At 56.5% G+C, this 18,170-nt stretch overlaps 6 protein-coding genes across 6 annotated transcripts; 3 read left to right on the top strand and 3 right to left on the bottom strand.

Moving 5' to 3' along the window:
- Positions 1–2,168: 2,168 nt before the first annotated feature.
- V2A60_000077 (uncharacterized protein) lies at positions 2,169–3,950 on the top strand (the record flags this gene model as incomplete). The annotated part of the gene is made up of 4 exons (XM_083251448.1): positions 2,169–2,282; positions 2,443–2,602; positions 2,732–2,910; positions 3,105–3,950. 4 exons carry the CDS (start codon positions 2,169–2,171, stop codon positions 3,948–3,950), a joined length of 1,299 nt encoding a protein of 432 aa, XP_083107574.1.
- Positions 3,951–5,088: 1,138 nt separating this feature from the next.
- Positions 5,089–6,486, bottom strand: V2A60_000078 (uncharacterized protein; the record flags this gene model as incomplete). The annotated part of the gene is made up of 3 exons (XM_083251449.1): positions 5,089–5,405; positions 5,536–5,954; positions 6,062–6,486. The coding sequence occupies 3 exons, from the start codon at positions 6,484–6,486 to the stop codon at positions 5,089–5,091; spliced, it is 1,161 nt and encodes a 386-aa protein (XP_083107575.1).
- A 338-nt stretch (positions 6,487–6,824) lies between these two features.
- Positions 6,825–7,398, top strand: V2A60_000079 (Acylphosphatase-like domain-containing protein; the record flags this gene model as incomplete). Its single annotated transcript, XM_083251450.1, has 5 exons — positions 6,825–6,836; positions 6,892–6,925; positions 6,990–7,002; positions 7,081–7,150; positions 7,249–7,398. 5 exons carry the CDS (start codon positions 6,825–6,827, stop codon positions 7,396–7,398), a joined length of 279 nt encoding a protein of 92 aa, XP_083107576.1.
- A 167-nt stretch (positions 7,399–7,565) lies between these two features.
- On the bottom strand, positions 7,566–10,505 carry V2A60_000080 (uncharacterized protein; the record flags this gene model as incomplete). The annotated part of the gene is made up of 1 exon (XM_083251451.1): positions 7,566–10,505. One exon carries the CDS (start codon positions 10,503–10,505, stop codon positions 7,566–7,568), a length of 2,940 nt encoding a protein of 979 aa, XP_083107577.1.
- A 230-nt stretch (positions 10,506–10,735) lies between these two features.
- V2A60_000081 (rRNA-processing protein PWP1) lies at positions 10,736–12,448 on the top strand (the record flags this gene model as incomplete). Its single annotated transcript, XM_083251452.1, has 2 exons — positions 10,736–10,974; positions 11,023–12,448. 2 exons carry the CDS (start codon positions 10,736–10,738, stop codon positions 12,446–12,448), a joined length of 1,665 nt encoding a protein of 554 aa, XP_083107578.1.
- Positions 12,449–12,537: 89 nt separating this feature from the next.
- Positions 12,538–14,607, bottom strand: V2A60_000082 (Zn(II)2Cys6 transcription factor domain-containing protein; the record flags this gene model as incomplete). Its single annotated transcript, XM_083251453.1, has 2 exons — positions 12,538–14,275; positions 14,465–14,607. 2 exons carry the CDS (start codon positions 14,605–14,607, stop codon positions 12,538–12,540), a joined length of 1,881 nt encoding a protein of 626 aa, XP_083107579.1.
- Positions 14,608–18,170: the final 3,563 nt, after the last annotated feature.

Here is an 18,170-nt window from a genome sequence, read left to right on the forward strand (position 1 = left end):
AGATGCAGAACTGGACCGACATGATGTCGTGAAAATGCAATTAAGAGCCCGAAAAAAATCAAGAGCAAAATAAAATTGGAGAGAAAGGGGTAAATTGAACTCGGATATAAAAGTCAAGCATCTAGCTCCCTCACGAGGCATAGATTGCGTTCATGCGACAAAGCGGTCTGCTTATATCAAAGGGGCCTCACTTGAGACGCCACGCGCCCCAGAAGCTCGCCCGCACCTGCCCGGCGATCGCCAGTGAGCTTCGAGCGACCACCTGGGCCGCGTTATAGGACGCGTTATAGGTTTCTGGGGCTGCGAGCTGGGAGCTACGTTTACCAGTTAACTAGGGGAGCTAATAAGGGGGCCATGGAGTTGGCCCAGTGGGCGGAGAGGGGAGGGAGCTTTGCGAGGTGCAAAAAGAGCTCGGCTTATTACTTACTCAGTATGTGTATGTGTGTGGCAAACCTGCTGCTTGCTTGCTCGAGTACCAAAGGAACCCAGATACGCCCCAAGGCAAAGTCAAGTACTTACCGAGTAGAATCTCGGTCTGTCTCGATACTGGTGGTACATTTGCTTAGACTCTGTAGGTGATCGCATGCTTCACCATGCGGCAGACCTCTACGCAGGCACAAGAAAAGTCATCTAGAGGAAGCATAATATTAAATTCATTCTCACATCTTATAGAAAAATAATAATAGCACATGGATGAATAAATTACATCTTGATTACACCCACTGTGTGCATCTCGCTGACCGTCATCCGCCGCCTCTCACCCCTCCAGCTGCGCCCGCTGGCTCCAGGTCACCCGGAGGAGGAGGAGCGGGGAGAGGGGGGGGGGGGGGGGGCGGCAGCACGCATTTGGCTCCGCCTCGGCGCCCTGGTGGGAGCAAGCAGGGCAAGTAGCTCCTTGTCGTCGAGGTACATGTCCCTGCTCCAGCTCCACAGCCGGGGGTGCGCCGGACGTTCGTCCTGCCTGGGAGCTGCCTCTTTGGTCGGTTCCGTCGACAAAGGGTCACAAGTACCTGGTCGACCGCTCGGTACTTGGCCTGCCTACTTGGGTCAGCTTTGGCCCCAAGACTGCCTGCCAGCCGGCCAGCCAGCCAGCCAGCCAGCCGGCCAGGCCCAGCCAGGCCCAGTCAAGCTGCCTTTTTTTTTCAGGCCAGCTGCCAGCTACAAGCTACTTGCTACTTAGGTAGTTACCAGCTGCCAGCCAGTGACAAACAGGCCAATTCAGCTTGCCAGTTCTAAATTCTTTTCTGAATTCTTTTCTTTCTTCTTTGCTAATAATCCTCTCTTGCGTTCGTCTCTAGTCTTGTCAAGTTTTCACATTCTATTTCGCCCTCTTCTTCCCTTCTTCTGAGATTCACTCCTCAAACCCCTCGATATCAGTATCCTCAATTCATGCGTCCCTGCCCATCACCGCCCTCACCACCATCACCTCAAACAGCTTCCTTCTCGGACCTGCCGTCCGCCTCTTCCCTCTCTTGGTTCCGGGCCTAATCCACCCACACCAAAACTCAACACATAGCTCTCGCTCTGCCTCTCTTCTCGCCTTCTCTCTCTCTCTCTCTTTCTCTCTCCTGCCCTCTCCCTCGACGACTTTTTTTTTTAACTCTTGCTTCCTTCTCACTCGCCAAGCCAACTTCCAACATCGATTGCCCGGCTGTTTAGCTTTGCTACCTGCATCTCGACAACGCCTCCCGAGCTAAACATCTTTTTTCTTTTTAACCTTTGGCGCTCCCTCACTGGCAGTCGACCGCCGCCACTTAGTTACCCACGCCGTCTACCACCACTGCGGCCGCTACCAAACTCTTCGCTTGCTTCGCCTCGCTCTCGCTTCTTTTTATTTTTTTTTTTTCGCATCTCTTCCATGTCAATATCTTCTACAACCAGCACCCACTTGCTTCAATACTTTTCTCCTTCACCCATCACCAACTTTGCGACGACAACGCCCTCTCGAACTCGCCCGCCTATGCCTTGATACTCAACAGCCTACTCTCAATTGAATCCTCGGCCGTACCAACGCATTCATCAGGCTACGCCCCCCAGTCCTCTCGTCTTTGGTCTTTGTCCGCAGACCCTCTTCAGCTTCGTCGAGCTTCAGAGCTTCAACAACTTCTCAACCAACCCTCCCGCACCCCGTCACCGCACCGCCTCGAGCTGCGCATGGTGGGGTCAAGATGCCGCCTCGCTCATCTCTGACTTCGTCCTTTTCCATCACTGATGCCAACAATGAGGTCATCTGCCCTCTGAGCAATCAGGATGGCTCCAACTGCCGTAAAAGATGCATCGGCGTGAGTCCTCTCCTCCTACCTGCCCGCGGCCCTTCGAGCCGTGCCCTTTGCCCGCATGCCACACCTATGTCAACCGGAACCCGAAATTATCATTCAATCCCCCAAATTGATCCCTCCTCATCCTTGTCCTCTTCATCCGCCTAACCGTCCTCTCCCGCAGGAAAAACGGTATCGCTCCATGCAGGAGCATATTCGTCGAGCTCACCCCGAGCACTACATTTCTAAGCTGCCCGCCACCGAAGAGAGCTTCATGCTCATGGTCAATACGCCTCCTTCCGAACGTCCCCCCGCCGACTCGAGCCCGGTTGCTTCTGCACATGGTGCGTATTTCATCTCCCTTTTCATTTTTTTCCCATCTCCTCAGCATAGAGATAGAAGAAAATGATGAAACAAATAATAAAGACGAAAGACGAGACACGAGCAAAGAATTCGCAGGCTGACAATTCTAGGGTATCGTCCACGCCAAAATGACTACCGGCACAATTCCTCTGGTCCGGCTACTCCCCGACACTCTGACGAATATTCTACCGGCCCTGTAAATCACATGTTCGGAACCGCCACAGCTGCCGCCGCCGTCCTCGCCGAGCTTCATGGCGTCAAATCCGAGCGAGAAATTGACATGGATGGGGTAAGTTTGCACCGCATAGCTCTCCGCAACCGAGCTACAGCTCCCTGCCCACCCACCTCTGCTCTGCCCCGCGCCATATCGATAGCGCTCTCAACATCAACAATTTATCAATAATTTGACATTGCAAGGCAATAATTCAAATTCATCTTCATTTTACCTTTAATTTACATTCATTCTAATGATTTGCGCCCTAGGGTTATCATTCCGATTTGGATGGTCGTCGCATTCCTCGGACATCCATCGAGCTCCCGCCGATCCACCACATCAACCATGATGTCACCAGCGACCCTTTCACCAACCGTCACCTCCCCTCCATCCATGCCGGCTCACCACCCGGTCGCTCCTCGACCCTGCCGCCGTTGCAGCGCCCCATGGGGCCAAACCGCCCACGCAAGCAGTCCATTTCGAAACGCGCCAAAGAAGGCCACAAGAAGAAGACGTCGCGCGGTAACGCGGCTGATTGGCTGAGACGCATCCAGAACGATGACCGCATGAGGACCGGCGACCGCAAGGCCTTATCCGTCGAGCCCTCAACTGACTTTGGCAAGCGCTGGGAAGACCTCATTGATGCGGCCGACCAGGCAGCCTCTGCCACTGGCGACCTGGACGAGGACCGCACCCCCATGCCACAGTCACCCGTCTCCATCCACCGCTCTTCCATGCCGCCCTTTACTCAGCAGAATTTGCACCAGGCCAACTACCAGGCTTCACCCCTCCAGCAGGCCCTGACCCCGCCATCTCACAACCAGGACCATGTGGAGCCCTTTCCCAGTGTCGAGAGCGGCGAAAACTTTCACATGGGCACCAGCGGTCTCTCCGACTCGTCCCCCACGTACTCATCCCAGACAATCCAAATCTACTGTGCCGCCTGTCAGGGCATCTCTCAGCTCAGGGGGTCCTACGCCTGTACCGAGTGCATCTGTGGCTTGTGCGCTACCTGCGTCGAGGTTCTCATGGCCGAACACGGAGCAAGAAGGAAGTGCCCCCGCTGTGCCACCATCGGCGGCCGGTTCAAGCCTTTTCAGCTCGACATTCGATAATTGTTGACGCACTTTTTTTATCCATTCGATGATTCTCTCCATGACACACTCTTTTCATGACTTAGACTCTACCCTTTTTCAACATCGACTGCCTCTTTTCTGCTCGACTGTCTCTTTTTGGTCTTAGACGTACAGGGCAAACGGCTGCAAAATCATTTCTTCGGCGCATTTGAAACTACGATACAACGATATACTATACTTCTTCTCGGGCCAGTCCCTGCTCTTGGATTTCCCCGTTCCACTGGGTTCACGGACACAGCTTTTTCCTTATTCTCCTTCGTTTCTTTGGCACAAGCTCGCTCAGTGTATTAGGCGTCAGCTGTGTGATGTCTTGCCCCTTTCCCCCTGTGGTGACTACACTGTCTTTTCCACGTTTTGAACCTTTTTTTTTCTTCTCTCCTTCTCGATAAAACTGATTCGTGTGCTCAGTCCTCTGGCTGCTCACCCTCAGTTTCTCTTTCTCAATGTTCTTTTACTCGACTTGCTTTTATTTGGGAAATTCGGTCTGCGTATTTGACTGGGCTAAGTTTTTACTTGGGGGGCAATATCTCCTTGGGTACGGTTCTGATGGGTTGGGATTCTCTCGGTTGGCGTTTTGTTTGGACTCGTTTTGTCCATTTCTATTCCTGTCTCTTTGTAGTGATTGCCTGTGTTTCCTTTTTTTGGCTGAATCGGCGGCTTTGTCCCCTGTCTGCTTTTCCCCCGTGACGTCTCTTTTGTTTTGGACTACTTCTTCCAAGTCGGCTGCACAAGATGCACATTCTGTCGCTAACACACCAACAATGAAGAAATTGATTCGTCTCTCTTGCTTTCATCACTTGATTATTGCCCTGCTGTGAGGAATTTAATGTTTTGCTGAATAAAACTGTCAAAATGTGACTTGCTGTATACCCGAAATAACGCCATCCTATTGAATCAAGTACAACAAGCGAGTACCGCTCACTTGGTCTCTGCCTTTCTTATTCCTTGCTGTTGGCTTCGTTTTGCCATACTTCCTCTGCGCAGTGATGTACCTCGTCGCTTATCCCTCGTGACTCCATCGCGGCCAAGGGGTGGTTTCCTTTCCTTTCCATTTTCGTGAACATGTAGATATCCATGACAAATATATATATATATATACGTTTCCCTCCGAGTCCCTTCACCTGCTCCTCTTTTTCAGCTCCTGCTCCTGCAGCAGCGCATCCCGCACCGCCGCGCGCGCGTTGCGGCTGCCGCCCAGCTTGGGGCCCTTGAGCACCTCGCCGGCGGCCACGGCCTGCTGGTGCGCGAGCTGCCGCTGCGTCACGCGCGGCTGGTTGATGGCCGGGCGCCGACGCTGCCGCCGCACCGCCATCTCCGCCATGTACTGCCGGCGAAAGTCGGCGGCGAGGGCGTCGTCGGCGGTCCGGCCGGCCTGTGCCCCGTCGGCTGGTTGTGAGGATGCCGAGGAAGCGGCCGGGACGTCGTAGACATCGACTACATGTACACGACAATGTTAGCTTTTTTTTTCTTCCTTGTCCAACTTTGCCCTTTACCGATGAAAGGGGATTATATTGGGGAGGGAAGGCATCGGATCGCCTCCCGAGCCCACAGGCAAATAACGTACGTCTGTTCTCGTGCAGAAACGCCTCGACCATTGCATCGCGCTTCATGTCGTCGCTGCCTCGGCGGTTACGTCGCCGTCGCGGCGCCGACTGCGGCTTGCCCGCCGCGTCCAGGCCGCGCTTGCTGCCGCCGCCGCGACCGTCCGTGCCGGCGGCGTTGTTGTTGTTGTTTTTGCCGTTGTTATTGCCGCGCAGGTCGGGCGGCACCTGGACCTCGACCAGCCTGGTCCAGCTCGTCGTCGACGTGGCCGTCTGCACGGTCGACCTCGGCGGGTGTCGCTGCGCAGGTCTCGCGCCGAGCTGATGATCCTGGTCGCGGTCGTAGTGGTGGTGGTGGTGGTCTGTTCTGTCGCCGCCGCTGGCTGGCTCAGCGCTGTCGGCGCCGGCGCGCGAGGAGAGGCGCGACTCTACATAGGCCATCCTGAATGATTAGCTTCCGGCACCAAAACCCTCATGTTTTTTGACCACGGGCGACGGGAATGCATGTTCATGTGCAGGGGGGGTGAGGAGAGGAGGGGAGCAGCGTACATGTGTCTGTCGTCGGCGTCAGCGACAAAGCCCGTCTGGTGCATGAACCGGTCAGGGAGACCATGCGCCGCATCGTGCAGCACCAGGCCAGTCTCCGCGGTGCCGTCGGCGTCACCCGCGCCATTGGCGGGCTCGTCGCGGCCAAAGCCCACGCCGCCCCGGAAACGGTTCTTGCTGCGCGCCTGGCGCAGCTTGAGGGCCGCCTGCACGGCGGCGGAGCCATCGTTGCTGCTGCTGCTGCTGCTGCTTGCAGCCTCCTCGTCGAGGCGGTCGGGCGTGGGTGCGTCGCGCTGCGATGTGGGAGCTGCTGCTGCTGTTGCTGACGGTGCGCCGGCTTCCGGGGACTCGGCGCGGTCGCGCTGGCGCAGCGTCTTGGTGCCGCGCTTCTTGGCTTTGAAGCGGATGCCCGGCTCGTCCGGCTCCATGACTGCTGGATCGGAAGCAAAAAGAGGGCGGGTTGTATTGCTTTTTGCGACCCGGGATGGGAGAAAGCGGAGTTTGGAAATGTGTGGATGAGAGGAGCAAAGTGATGCATGGGCAAAGAAAGGCTGGACGACGCTTTGGGAGGTTCCCATGTTTTGCGGGTCTGGTGGCTTGCCAGGCAAAGGCTGTCAGGGTAAAAAGGTGGTGGGTGGCGTTGACCTCCATCGGCTGGTGAATAATGAGGTGCGTCAGAATCAACCGCGAGCCTACAATACACGGCAGATCCGAGCCAGCAACCCCAGCAAGCGGCATTTATCAATTCAATCAATCTCACCAAGCCATGACAAAAAGAGTAAGATGACAAAAGTCCAAACAAGCCGTTGAATGCGTGCTCATGCTTCCAGCAGGTCTACTTTGTTGCCCACGGCGGCACAGTACAGGGTATGTGTGACAAGGCCCATCATAGTTTCGCCCGCAGTTGAATTAATGAATTGCCGCCCATTAGGAGTTGGTTTTCGGTACGTCTGTTGGCCCGACACTGATCATCTCCGGGGTTTCCCACCTCAAATCACTCGTGTGCTCACGAACCATGTCAGATACTTTACGCGGAAAAGGGCGCAGGCGTACGGCTTGACGGGCTGGTGCCGCAACACGCCCGACAACAAGGTAAGCGTTCTTTTTCTTTTTCTTTTTGCTTTTTCGCCGCAAACCGCAAACCGCAAACCGCGTCAACTGCGCTGACGGGAAGCAAACCATCTACTTAGGTCGAGGGCGAGGCGCAAGGTGAAGAAGCCTCTGTCGAAAAGCTCATGAAGGACGTTGACCAGGGCCCCAGCCACGCCACCGTCGTCAAACTCACGCAAGAAGCGAGGGATGTCATTTCCGACGAAGCAGAATTCACGATACGGCATTGACGGTGAAATATAGACCCCAGCTGATAATAATATGAAGTTTAGATATTTGCAATACGTGTTATGGACCCAAAATCTAGCAACGCCGCACCGCTAAATGCTCAGAGAGAGAGAAAAAAAAAGGGAGAGAGACAAAAAAAAAAAAAAAGGCCAGTAATTAGTAAAAGCAGCTAGAAACCTCGCCCCCTGCGCTTCACCACCGGCTTCTTGACCGCGCCCTGCGTCACAAACTTTTTATCGGCGCCCTGCGCGCCCGCCTTCTTGCGGGCCGCGGCGGCGCGCTCGGCCTCGGCCTCGAGGCGGCGCTCCTCGCGGCGCTTGTCGTCGGCCATCTGGGCCTCAATCTCCATCTTGCGGTTGAACTCGGTCTCGGTGATGCGCTTCTCGCGCGCCGAGTAGCCCTTTTCGCGGACCGAGTAGAAGACGCCGCCCATGTCGGCGAGCCAGTGCGGGTCGACGGCCGTCACCGTCGACACGTACACGCGCGAGGTGAGCACCAGCTCGTGGTAGACGACGTAGTCGGGCGGGTGGCCCGCGTACAGGGCCGAGGTCGGGTGCAGCTGCACGGGCAGGTTGGTCCGCAGGTTGACGTACTCGCCCGAGCCCTTGTACTTGGCCGCCTGGTGGTAGTAGCCCGAGCAGATGCACTTGCGGATCATGTCCCAGTCCATGCCGCAGCTGGCCAGCTCCATCTTTTGCATCCGCGCAATGTCGAGCAGCTGCTCCCGGATCTCCTTGGCCCGGCGCAGCGACTTGGAGTGCAGAAAGTGCTTGACGCACCACCCGTCCGAGAAGCCGTTGGCCTTCCACGCCTGGTACACCTGCAGGTACGTCAGGTGGTCCGACTCGTGCACCCAAAACTTCTCGCGCTGCGTGTCGGCCTCGTCCTGGCGCTCCTTGGGGCGGTAAAAGACGTTGGGCACCGACAGCATCGACACAATCGTAATCATCTCCTCGCTGCACCCGTACCGCTCCGCCATGATGAGCAGCTTGGCCAGCGACGGGTCCATCGGGTACGCGCTCATCTTGCGGCCAATCTCCGTCAGCTCGCCCAGGTTGTCGAGCGCGCCGAGCGCCCACAGGTCGAACATGGAGGTCGAGATGGTGTCCTGCGGCGGCGGGTCCATAAAATCAAACTCGAGAAGGTCCTTGACCCCGAGCGACTTGAGCATCAGCACCGTGTTGGCCAGGTTGGTCCGCTGGATCTCGGGGATGGTCTGCAGGTAGAGCTCCTCCTTGAAGGCCTTTTCGGTAAAGAGCCGAAACGCCTTGCCCGGGCCGGTACGACCGGCGCGGCCTGATCGCTGCGACGCGTTGGCCTGCGAGATGGGCGTGATCTGCAGCGTATCCATGCCCATCTTGGGGTTATACACCTTCATCTTGCTGTAGCCGGCGTCCACCACGTACTTGATACCGTCGACCGTCAAACTGGTCTCGGCGATGTTGGTCGCGACCACGCATTTGCGAACGCCAGCTTCTGCGCGATCAAAAATCTTGGACTGCAGATCGGCAGGCATCTGACTGTAAATAGGCAAGATGCTCAGCTTGGGCGGATCGTTGAGGGCGTCCAGTCGTTTTTGAATCAGCTCGCAAGTAATCTCAATGTCCTCTTGGCCTGTCATGAAGACGAGAATGTCACCAGGGTCCATGGAAACGTGAATCGCGAGAACCTGTTGCACCGCTTGGTCGACATAGTCCTCCACCGGCGAGCGATGAAACATGACGTCGACGGGAAATGTACGTCCGGGAATGGTAAACTCGGGCGCATTACCAAAAAATTCGGAGAAGCGCTTGGCGTTCATGGTGGCGGATGTGACGATGAGCTTCAAGTCGCGCCTGCGCGACAGAATCTTTTTGAACAGACCAAACAAGATGTCCGTATTGAGAGCACGCTCGTGGGCCTCATCCATGATGATGCATGAGTATCGGTCCAGGTCAGGCTCGGTTAGAGAGTGCTGAAGCAGGATACCCTCCGTCATATACTTGATTTCAGTGTCCTTGCTTGTGACGTCCTCGAAACGGATGGAGTATCCAACTGTCGTTCCAAGCTCGACTTCCATTTCTTCTGCTACACGCTTTGCAACACTCATGGCCGCGACACGACGAGGCTGCGTACACGCAATCATGCCCGTCTTGGCGTAGCCATCCTCGTACAGGAACTGCGTGAGCTGTGTCGTCTTTCCCGAACCAGTTTCTCCTATCACGATTGTGACTTGATTTTCTCGAATCACGCGCAATAATTCCTCTCGTACGGCAAAAGCGGGCAGGTACTCTCGCTGCTCTCTCAGTGTCTTGCTTCGGCTGAAATCGCTCGCGCCTTCAGCCTTTTTCATGTGTGAGCTAAACTTGTTACCCTTGCGGCCGGTGTTTTCCGCGTCCGCCTCGACTGGCGCGGGAAGGGCGCTGTCACCGTCATCTTCTTTGGCACCCATAATGTTTCCGAGCGCAGTGCCCGCCAAGCTTGTCGCCTGTTGAGCCTGCTTCTGTCGCTCTCGCTGCTGTCGCGCCTCCTTGACCGCCTTGCTCCCCTTTCGGCTGAACACGGCCATGTCACTCTGGTAGTCTCGGACAGCCGGGACCGGATCGAGCTGCTTGGTGAAGATGGTGCGACCGTCCAGGAATGGTGGTCGCAGCTCGTGGACGAGCAGATGCACGCGGGTAGCCTCTTGGTCGTCAAAGTCTGATGCCATGTCGCGACGCTGGGCAACGCCTGAGACCAGCATTCGGTTTGTTTCCCAAGCGTCGTTTTCCTTGCGTCGCTGTTCCTGTCGCGCATCGTATCGACTGGTCATCTTTTCAGCTCGGGCGGACTCAAGCTGCAGTGCTTCCGCGGTGGAGGTTTCGTACGACGCAAACGGGTTGTGCGTCTCATCGCCAAAGGCATGCCCGCCAAACTCATCCTGCATATACCAGTCTCGATCTAGCGCCTTCCAGTCCTCATCGGCAGGCTGCTGCTCGTCCTCTTGCTGGCGAGGTGGTGTTGGCGCATAGCGAGACTGGGCGCGTGGTGTGGACCCGCGAGAGTCATTGCGGAATCGATTGTTGGAGCGCGCACCGTCCAAGCGACGTCGTTTGGGGTTATACCCATCGTACTCACGCTCTTCTCCCATGGCGAAATGGCGATCACTCCTGTAGGTGGATCGACGGCGTCGATGAGAGCTCTAAGATGTTGATCGCGGCGCGAAACTGGCCGACGAGGTTTTGCCGTCCCCATTATCGATAAGTGTCAGCCCCGCTGAAATTTTTTGGAAGTCGGTGGGAGAGCCCCCACGTCTGGATTAAAATCTTGGGCTTCAATCTGCAGAGCGCATTTTCTTTCTCAAATTTCGAATCGCGCAAGATGTCGATGATCACAGCTGCTCAGTGGGTCCCCAGGGGCTTCGCTGCGCCGTTTCCTCAAAAATACACTCTCGACGAGGCCGAATATGAGAGAATTGCTGAGCTCGCCAAGCTGCAGCTCGACGACGCCGAGGAAGACCTCAAGGAAGCGGAAGCGCAAGAGAAGGAGGGCGATGATGACGATATGGCTGACGAAGCACCCGTCAAGGGTAAAAAGAATGGCTCCAAGTCCAGTACCAAGTATGCACAACCAGAATGGAATGCAGTGGCCATGCGCTAATTGTATAGCTACAACGACGACGAGGATCTAAAGAAATACGACCTGGACAACTACGACGACGACGATGACGACGCAAAGCCTACCGAAGATGTTCAAGGTCTGAGCATGTTTGGCAATATGAAGTCTCTCGCCTACTACGAGGATAACAAGGACGATCCCTACATTACGCTCCAGGATGAGGACGATGAGGAAAAGGAAGACATGCAGATCCTAGCTACCGATAACCTGATTCTATCCGCCAAGGTAGAGGACGAAATGGCGCACTTGGAAGTCTACGTGTACGAGGATGCGAGTGACAACCTTTACGTCCACCACGACATCATGTTGCCCGCCATCCCTCTGGCCGTCGAGTGGATCGACATGCCCGTCAGCAACAACGGTACCGAGGGCACCGATGCTCGCGGCAACTCGGTCGCCGTCGCGACCATGGACCCCGATATCGAGATCTGGGATCTCGACACCATCGATTGCATGTACCCCAACGCCATTCTAGGCCCCAGCGCCGAGTCCAACCCCAGCATCGTCAAGCCCAAGAAGAAGTCCAAGAGCAAGAAGACAAACGACAACTACCACGTCGATGCCGTTCTGTCGCTGGCCGCCAACCGCAAGCACCGCAACCTGCTGGCCTCGGCCTCGGCCGACAAGACGGTCAAGCTGTGGGATCTCAACACGGCCAAGTGCGCCAAGTCATATTCGTACCACACCGACAAGGTCTGCTCGCTGGCCTGGCACACATCCGAGCCTACCGTCCTCTTGAGTGGCAGCTATGACCGCACCATTGTCGCGGCCGACATGCGCGCGCCCGATGCCAAGGTTCCTCGCTGGGGTGTTGAGAGCGACGTTGAGAACGTCAAGTGGAACCCGCACGACCAAAACTACTTCTTCGTCTCTACCGAGGGCGGCGCCGTCCACTACTACGATATCCGCAACGCACCCTCGAGCCCTGCCTCGAGCAAGTCTGTGTGGACGCTGCAGGCGCACGACGAGTCCGTGTCATCCTTTGACATTAACCCCATCATTCCCGGCTTCATGGCCACCGGCTCCACCGACCGAACGGTCAAACTGTGGAACATTCAAGCGAGCGGTCCGTCGATGGTCGTTTCGCGTAACCTGGACGTTGGCAAGGTGTTTGCTACGACGTTTGCTCCTGACGCCGAGGTTGGCTTCCGCCTGGCCGTCGCTGGTAGCTCGGGCAGCATGAACGTCTGGGACACCAGCACCAACGCCGCTGTGCGCAAGGCCTTTGCCGAGCGTGTGCCGGAGCAGAAGGGCGATGTGGAGGACCGCCTCGTTGGCGTGGATGACGACGAGAGCAGCTCCAGCGAAGAAGAGGAGGATGAGGGTGGTGTTGCCGCCGAGGGCGAGGACGATGACGATGACGACGAGGATGAGGATAACGAAGATGACGACGAAGACATGGAAGAGGCTCAATAGCGCAATATCTAGTACATCAATTTTCCTTTTGGGCTGTTGGGTGTTTTGGAACATGAAAAGTGAAATTAGCATTTCTGAATAGACAAGGTTTATCCCCCCATCGCACAGCTCGACAATGAAATGTCCATGGCCTCGTGATGGCCCGGCCTGCCGTTCAAAATGTCACCCACTGTCCGAAAGGTAACCTCTGGGAGTCCGTCCACCGTCCTGTCGATATGCACCCTCACGACGCGGTGCATGTTGCATATGTACCGGCCCGGCACGCACGCGTCATCCTGACCGCACCCGCTGCCGCCCAGCTCCCACGCGCTCTCCTCTACGAGAATCAGCCGGTCCACGATCAGGGGCGTATGCTCCCGGCCACCACCGCCGACGCCGCCGCCGCCGCCGCCGTCGTCGTCGTTTGTCATGCGGCGACCGAGCGCCGCCACGAGCGAGTTGCGCAGCACCGCCGCCGCCCTGCGCCGGAGCCCCGGCGCGCGGCACTTTTGCACGATAAAGTTGCAGCTGGCGTAGATGCTCGGCGTCGACATGACCGCGCCCGTCGCCGCGGCCGCGGCCGTGGCCAAAGGCAGCACCGCCTCGAGACACGCCACGGCGGCGGCAAAGTCGCGCGTGAACGGGTCCCAGCACGTCTCGTCCCAGACGGGGGGCCGGCCACGGTCGCCGCTACGGTCCCCGTCGCCGCCGCCGCCGCCGTTATCGAGCGGGACGCGCAGCAGCACGTCCACGAGCATGCGGCGCAGGTCCAGCGCCGCAATGTCCACGTCGAGCGGCGCGCGGCGGCTCCGCAGGCCCGCCGTGTAGGCGGCGTAGCGTGCCTGCCACGACTGGAAGAGCGGCGCAAAGGCGCACCGCCTCGCCCGCGCGGCCGCCACCTCGGTCGTTGTCGTCGTCGTCGGGGCCGCCAGTGGCAGCGCGTCGAGGATGTCGTGGACGCTGTTCCACACCATGTCGAGCTCGACGCAGGCGCGGAGGGCCGACGTCAGCGGCCGGCGCTGCAGCGCGGCGAGGGCCCGGTGCCACCGCAGCGGCGGCCGGCGGGCGTCCTTGTCCCCGCCTTTTTCCTCCTCCACCTCCTCCTCCTCTTCCTTCCCCTCCTCGTCGGCAACGACAGTCTCGAGGTGAAACTCTTGCGCCACGCGCTCCGTCTTGACGTACACGTAGAGGATCTGGGCCGCGAGGGCCGCGACGGACGTCACGTCCAGACACTCCCAAAACGCCCACTGGCGGACGAGGCGACGGCTCGTCGCGACGATGCTGGCAAAGACGGCGCGCTCGCCGATGCTCATGGCGTAGCTCGACAGGAGGATGCTGGCCAGCAGCACCGTTGTCTGGTCACGCGGCGAGGGCCGTTGCGGATGCCGCTGCGACGGCTGCTGCTGCTGCTGCTGCTGTTGCTGTTGGGTCGTCGTCGTCACCTGCAGGATGTGGCGGACCGACGCCGAGTACTGCCTCGCGCCCTCGTGCTCGACGAGGGCCGCGGTGCGGGGGCTCAGGCCGGCGGCGGGGCTGCGCGCCCACGCGGCGCCGGCGAGGGCGTTGCTCGCGTGCCAGACGGCGGGCACGGCGCGGGCGACCTGCGGCACGTCGCGGCACCAAAAGGTCGCGTTGAACTCGTCGGCCGCGACGGCGCCAATCTCGGCGACAAAGTAGCGCCCCAGCGCGAGCTCCGCCGCCGTCGGCACCACGGGCGTCGGCTGCAGCAGCCGGCTGTCCGCCGCGGGGAGCGCCGGCGGGGGCAGGTGGTAGCCTCCGCAGGGCCGCCACGCGCGGATGCACCGCTGGCAGGCGGGCCGGGCCTCGTCGCACTTGATGCGGCGCTCGCTACGAGAGGGGTGAAAACAGGTTTGTCAGTCTTTATGTGTGTGTGTGTGTGTGTGTGTAAGTCAATGTGCGTGGATATGTGCTGTTTTTGCGTGTGCACGCGTGCGTGTGTGTGGATGAGTGATGTAGCCCACCATATAAAGGTGGAAAGCGCTCGGGTGGAAAGAAGGGTCGCGTGCGCAAACGTACCGGCATGTTAGACAGCCTGTCCTTGTTCGGGGGGCGAATCTTTTCCGTCGCGGCTTCTGCTGGCCGTCCGTCGCGGCCGTGTCTTTGACCACGGCTGATGCGGGGGATGCCTCGGAAACGCAGACAACAGAGACTTTGGTCATGATGGACTCTTTACCCGGAAGGAGAGGACTGGCGGGGATGCATGTACACTGACCGTCCTTTGGAGAGTGGCGATGGTTCCTAATCGACGATTCGGCGACAGCCGAGTTTGTCAGGGGAACCCGACACCGGTGGAAAACCCTCCGATCAACCGTCCCTCTTCTCTGTTTTTTTTTTGTTTGATCCTGGTCCGGATGATGCGAATGAAATTGATGAGAAGCAGCGTTACCACCTGAACGAATTCGCAAAAGACTGTGATGAATAAATCAGGCCGGCGGGAAGGGGGCGGATCGGGATCATGGGCGATCACACAAAAGGTGAGATTAGACGGGCTTGACCGACGAAACCGTTTCGTGAAGGGGAGTTTTAAAAAAAAAAAATCAGGCTATCCCCGCAGTTTGCAGGTTATATTTTTCTACAGCGAAAAAGGCCGAAAAAGGCTAATAAGCAAGGTTGCCCCCCGCCCTTCCATCCCTTGTCGTCTGAGCAGCTTCATCACTGGGCCTCCTCAACCACGTCAGCCTTGGCAGAGGAAACGAGTTGTGAGCAAGCTGGTGGTGTATTACGGCCAAATCTCCAACAAGCTCCGATGGGGATTACGCCGCCCTCGAGGCGCGCTATTGATTGTCATAGGGCTGCGCAACCGTATCGCCCGCCCAAGAAATGCAGGAAAAAAACGAACCGTCCGTTCCTGGTTGTATTTACTGCGGCGCCGCCCGGTTCTCGTTTCCCGCATATCCGCGGCTCAGCAACTGCATATCCTTTTTTTTTCTTGCTCCTTTTGATCTTTATACATCCAGCTTGCACCGTCGTAGAACGGTTTCACTTGGTCAAATCTGGTTGAAGAGCTTTGGCAAACTCTTGGTATTCTTTGAAAATTTTTGAAAGCTGTAGAAACCGACCATCACGGTTTACCAAGCCTGGCAGATCAACTACTTATTTACGGCACGATGAGATTGGCAGTGTCAATCGTCCCATCAGGGGAGCGGAGATGGCGCTACTATCGGTGGGCTTCTATACGAGTTTGACCACCGCAGATGGGCGAGATGGCCCGAAGAAGAGGGTCTTTTTGGCTACGTCACATGCTAATACTTTATTACTCTGTGCAGCGTGACGTTATTGCTGGTGGTCGAGCTTGGTGTGCTTGTGCCCTTTTAAGAGGCTGCCCTTTTGTGTAATGCTGTCTGGCGTTCAAAGTCTGATGTTTTGTGCAAAAAGCAATGCGAGCGTACAAGGCAGATGAGGCATTCGACAGTCTCACTGATAAACAACTCCCTTACTCAAGCCAACATGCGTGTTTACATGCCTCTGGCTCAAGGCAGTGGCTGCTGGGGTGCTTTGCAAGACTTCTACGCAGAGTATATATACCATTTGGTATACGGCCACTCCTCGGCAAGCCGGCAATCATGCATCGATATCAGCTGCGAGCCGACTTTGTATCGGCGACTTTTAATCTCGGCATGAGTGAGTGAACTCGTGTGATATAGACATTGTGTTTTTTGCATTATAACGGTATTATCGTCCCCCCCTCTTCTCCTTTCGCGGGACTCTCAGTCAGCAAAGGTCCCGTTTCGCAACAGTGATGATCGCGTCCCCCTTAGACGCGCGCGACAGGACCCTGAAAACGAGCACAATTTAGACTAGACACTGTATGTGTACGAATCATACATATTGATAAGAAGAGGGGGCGTGTCCAGTTTCACGTTGACGGCATTGCCCATGGCCCTCTAGTTTATTATTAGGGACGACATAATCGGAAGCGGGGGCTGGCCAGGGTTGAGTCGAAACGAGAGGGGAAAAAAAAGGACAGGGAGAGTGTAGCGTGTACTCTGAAACAGAGGAAAAGAAGTCATGATTATGCGTTTCGCTTGGCAAGCACAAGAACGACATCAACGCAAACTTGTTTTGCAAGCTGGCCTCCAAGGCCTCTTTGGCTTCTCAGATCCATGCAGAGCAAAAATAGAACCAAAAGTAGACATCAGCCGAGAGAAATGGGTCAACAGTGGCAATCACAGAGTGATATTTTTTTTTGGAGGGGGGAAAGGGTGGGACGATGAGCAGCGAAAGTGAACGAGGCTGTTATATTACCCGGGGTTTGGGTTTTATAAGTGGTTATCTGGGCGGAGACACAAGGGGCAGTCGCGACAAGAAAATTAATTAAATCGAGGCGAAGAAGCTGAACCAGAAGAATGAATTACTGATAGCCCGTCGACAGGTGGGTTGGACGCTGCGACAAGGCTACTAATAATCAAGCCTGTCGCAGGTAAATGAGTAAGGAGCCGGTTGAGATGGCGCAAGTCGGAGCTGGTTTAATGCTTGATTACAGTTACAAAGGTCTTTACTGTGATTCATGACTTGCTTTTTTGGTCTAGGTAATATGAGCAGTTGAGGTCAACAGCGACGTTGAGTTTGGTCTATTGGAGAGAGGGGCTGTCTTGGATGAGAGTGGCGGCGATGCAAGCGAGATGAATCTTTTACCCGAGGTATTGAGGCCGAAAAGAAAGAAAAAAAAAGAAAAAGCGCCGAGAAAGAGGATGAAATACCACCCTTCTTTCCCACGAGTTTTGCAGGCTGCTGTCATGGGAGAAGTCTGTATCTGTGCGCCAACCGCGTTGACATGGCGAGGGCCGAGGGCGCCTCGATGCAGCCAACAGTGACGAGTTTCAATATATTGAAGGATTATCACAGTATAAGAAAGAGCTTGGGGAGTTATTCATACGTGGTACTCGTGTTAATTGGTTCAAGATGGCTGGAATCTTGCCGCCTCGGCAGCATTTCGGAAACCCCTTGAATACAATGGTTCTTCCCAACTGCTAGATTGGGACATTTGTGCGCAGTGGAGAGAGGAGGAGGCTTGGATCAGATCGGAAAGTGACTTGTACTGCGAGCAGGTCGGACCGTGCCATATCCCTGACTCGTCTGCATAGATGTGCGCGTACATGTGGCATGAGCATGGATGGCTCGTGATGTCAGCAACACACGCGAGTCTGTGAGCAAGTGAGACAACGGTGCAGATGCGCACGTAACATTTTTTGACTCTTCATGATTTCTTGTTTGCCATTCTCGAGGGATGATGCCTGTTCGAGGCCACGACGCCAGAGGAGGGACGGGGGCCAAGCAGGCAATCGAGGGCCGATGAAGAGGGGGACTGAGCGTTTAACGTGGGGAAGAGATGGAGGTTAGAATGACAATAGCAGGTTTGGAAGATGGGGATGCCGGGACGGGAGAGGGACGGAAGAGGAACGGAAGAGGGACGCACAATGGACGAGCGAGCACGGAAGCATGAGAAAGAGAGAGAGAGGGAGGGAGAAACGCGGCATGAGAGAGGGAAAAAAAAGGGCATTCAGATGCCATAGTTACTGGCTGATGGAGTACTGATGAGTCCAAGTAGCATGCAAGTACTTTGTTCAGGTATTTTGTATGACCGAGGTACAAACAGGCGAGCCCAAGTGGCACTAGGCTGGGGCCTGAAACCCGGGATGGGCAGGGGCTTGTTTTGGGCTGGGGGCGCATCGCAAGGGCAGTTGAATGACGGGCGACTATTGGACGACTACGTAGTAGGGGC

The sequence above is a fragment of the Cordyceps javanica genome, chromosome 1 (genome assembly GCF_051103115.1).
Source record: "Cordyceps javanica chromosome 1, complete sequence".
NCBI classification, from domain to species: Eukaryota; Fungi; Ascomycota; class Sordariomycetes; order Hypocreales; family Cordycipitaceae; genus Cordyceps; species Cordyceps javanica.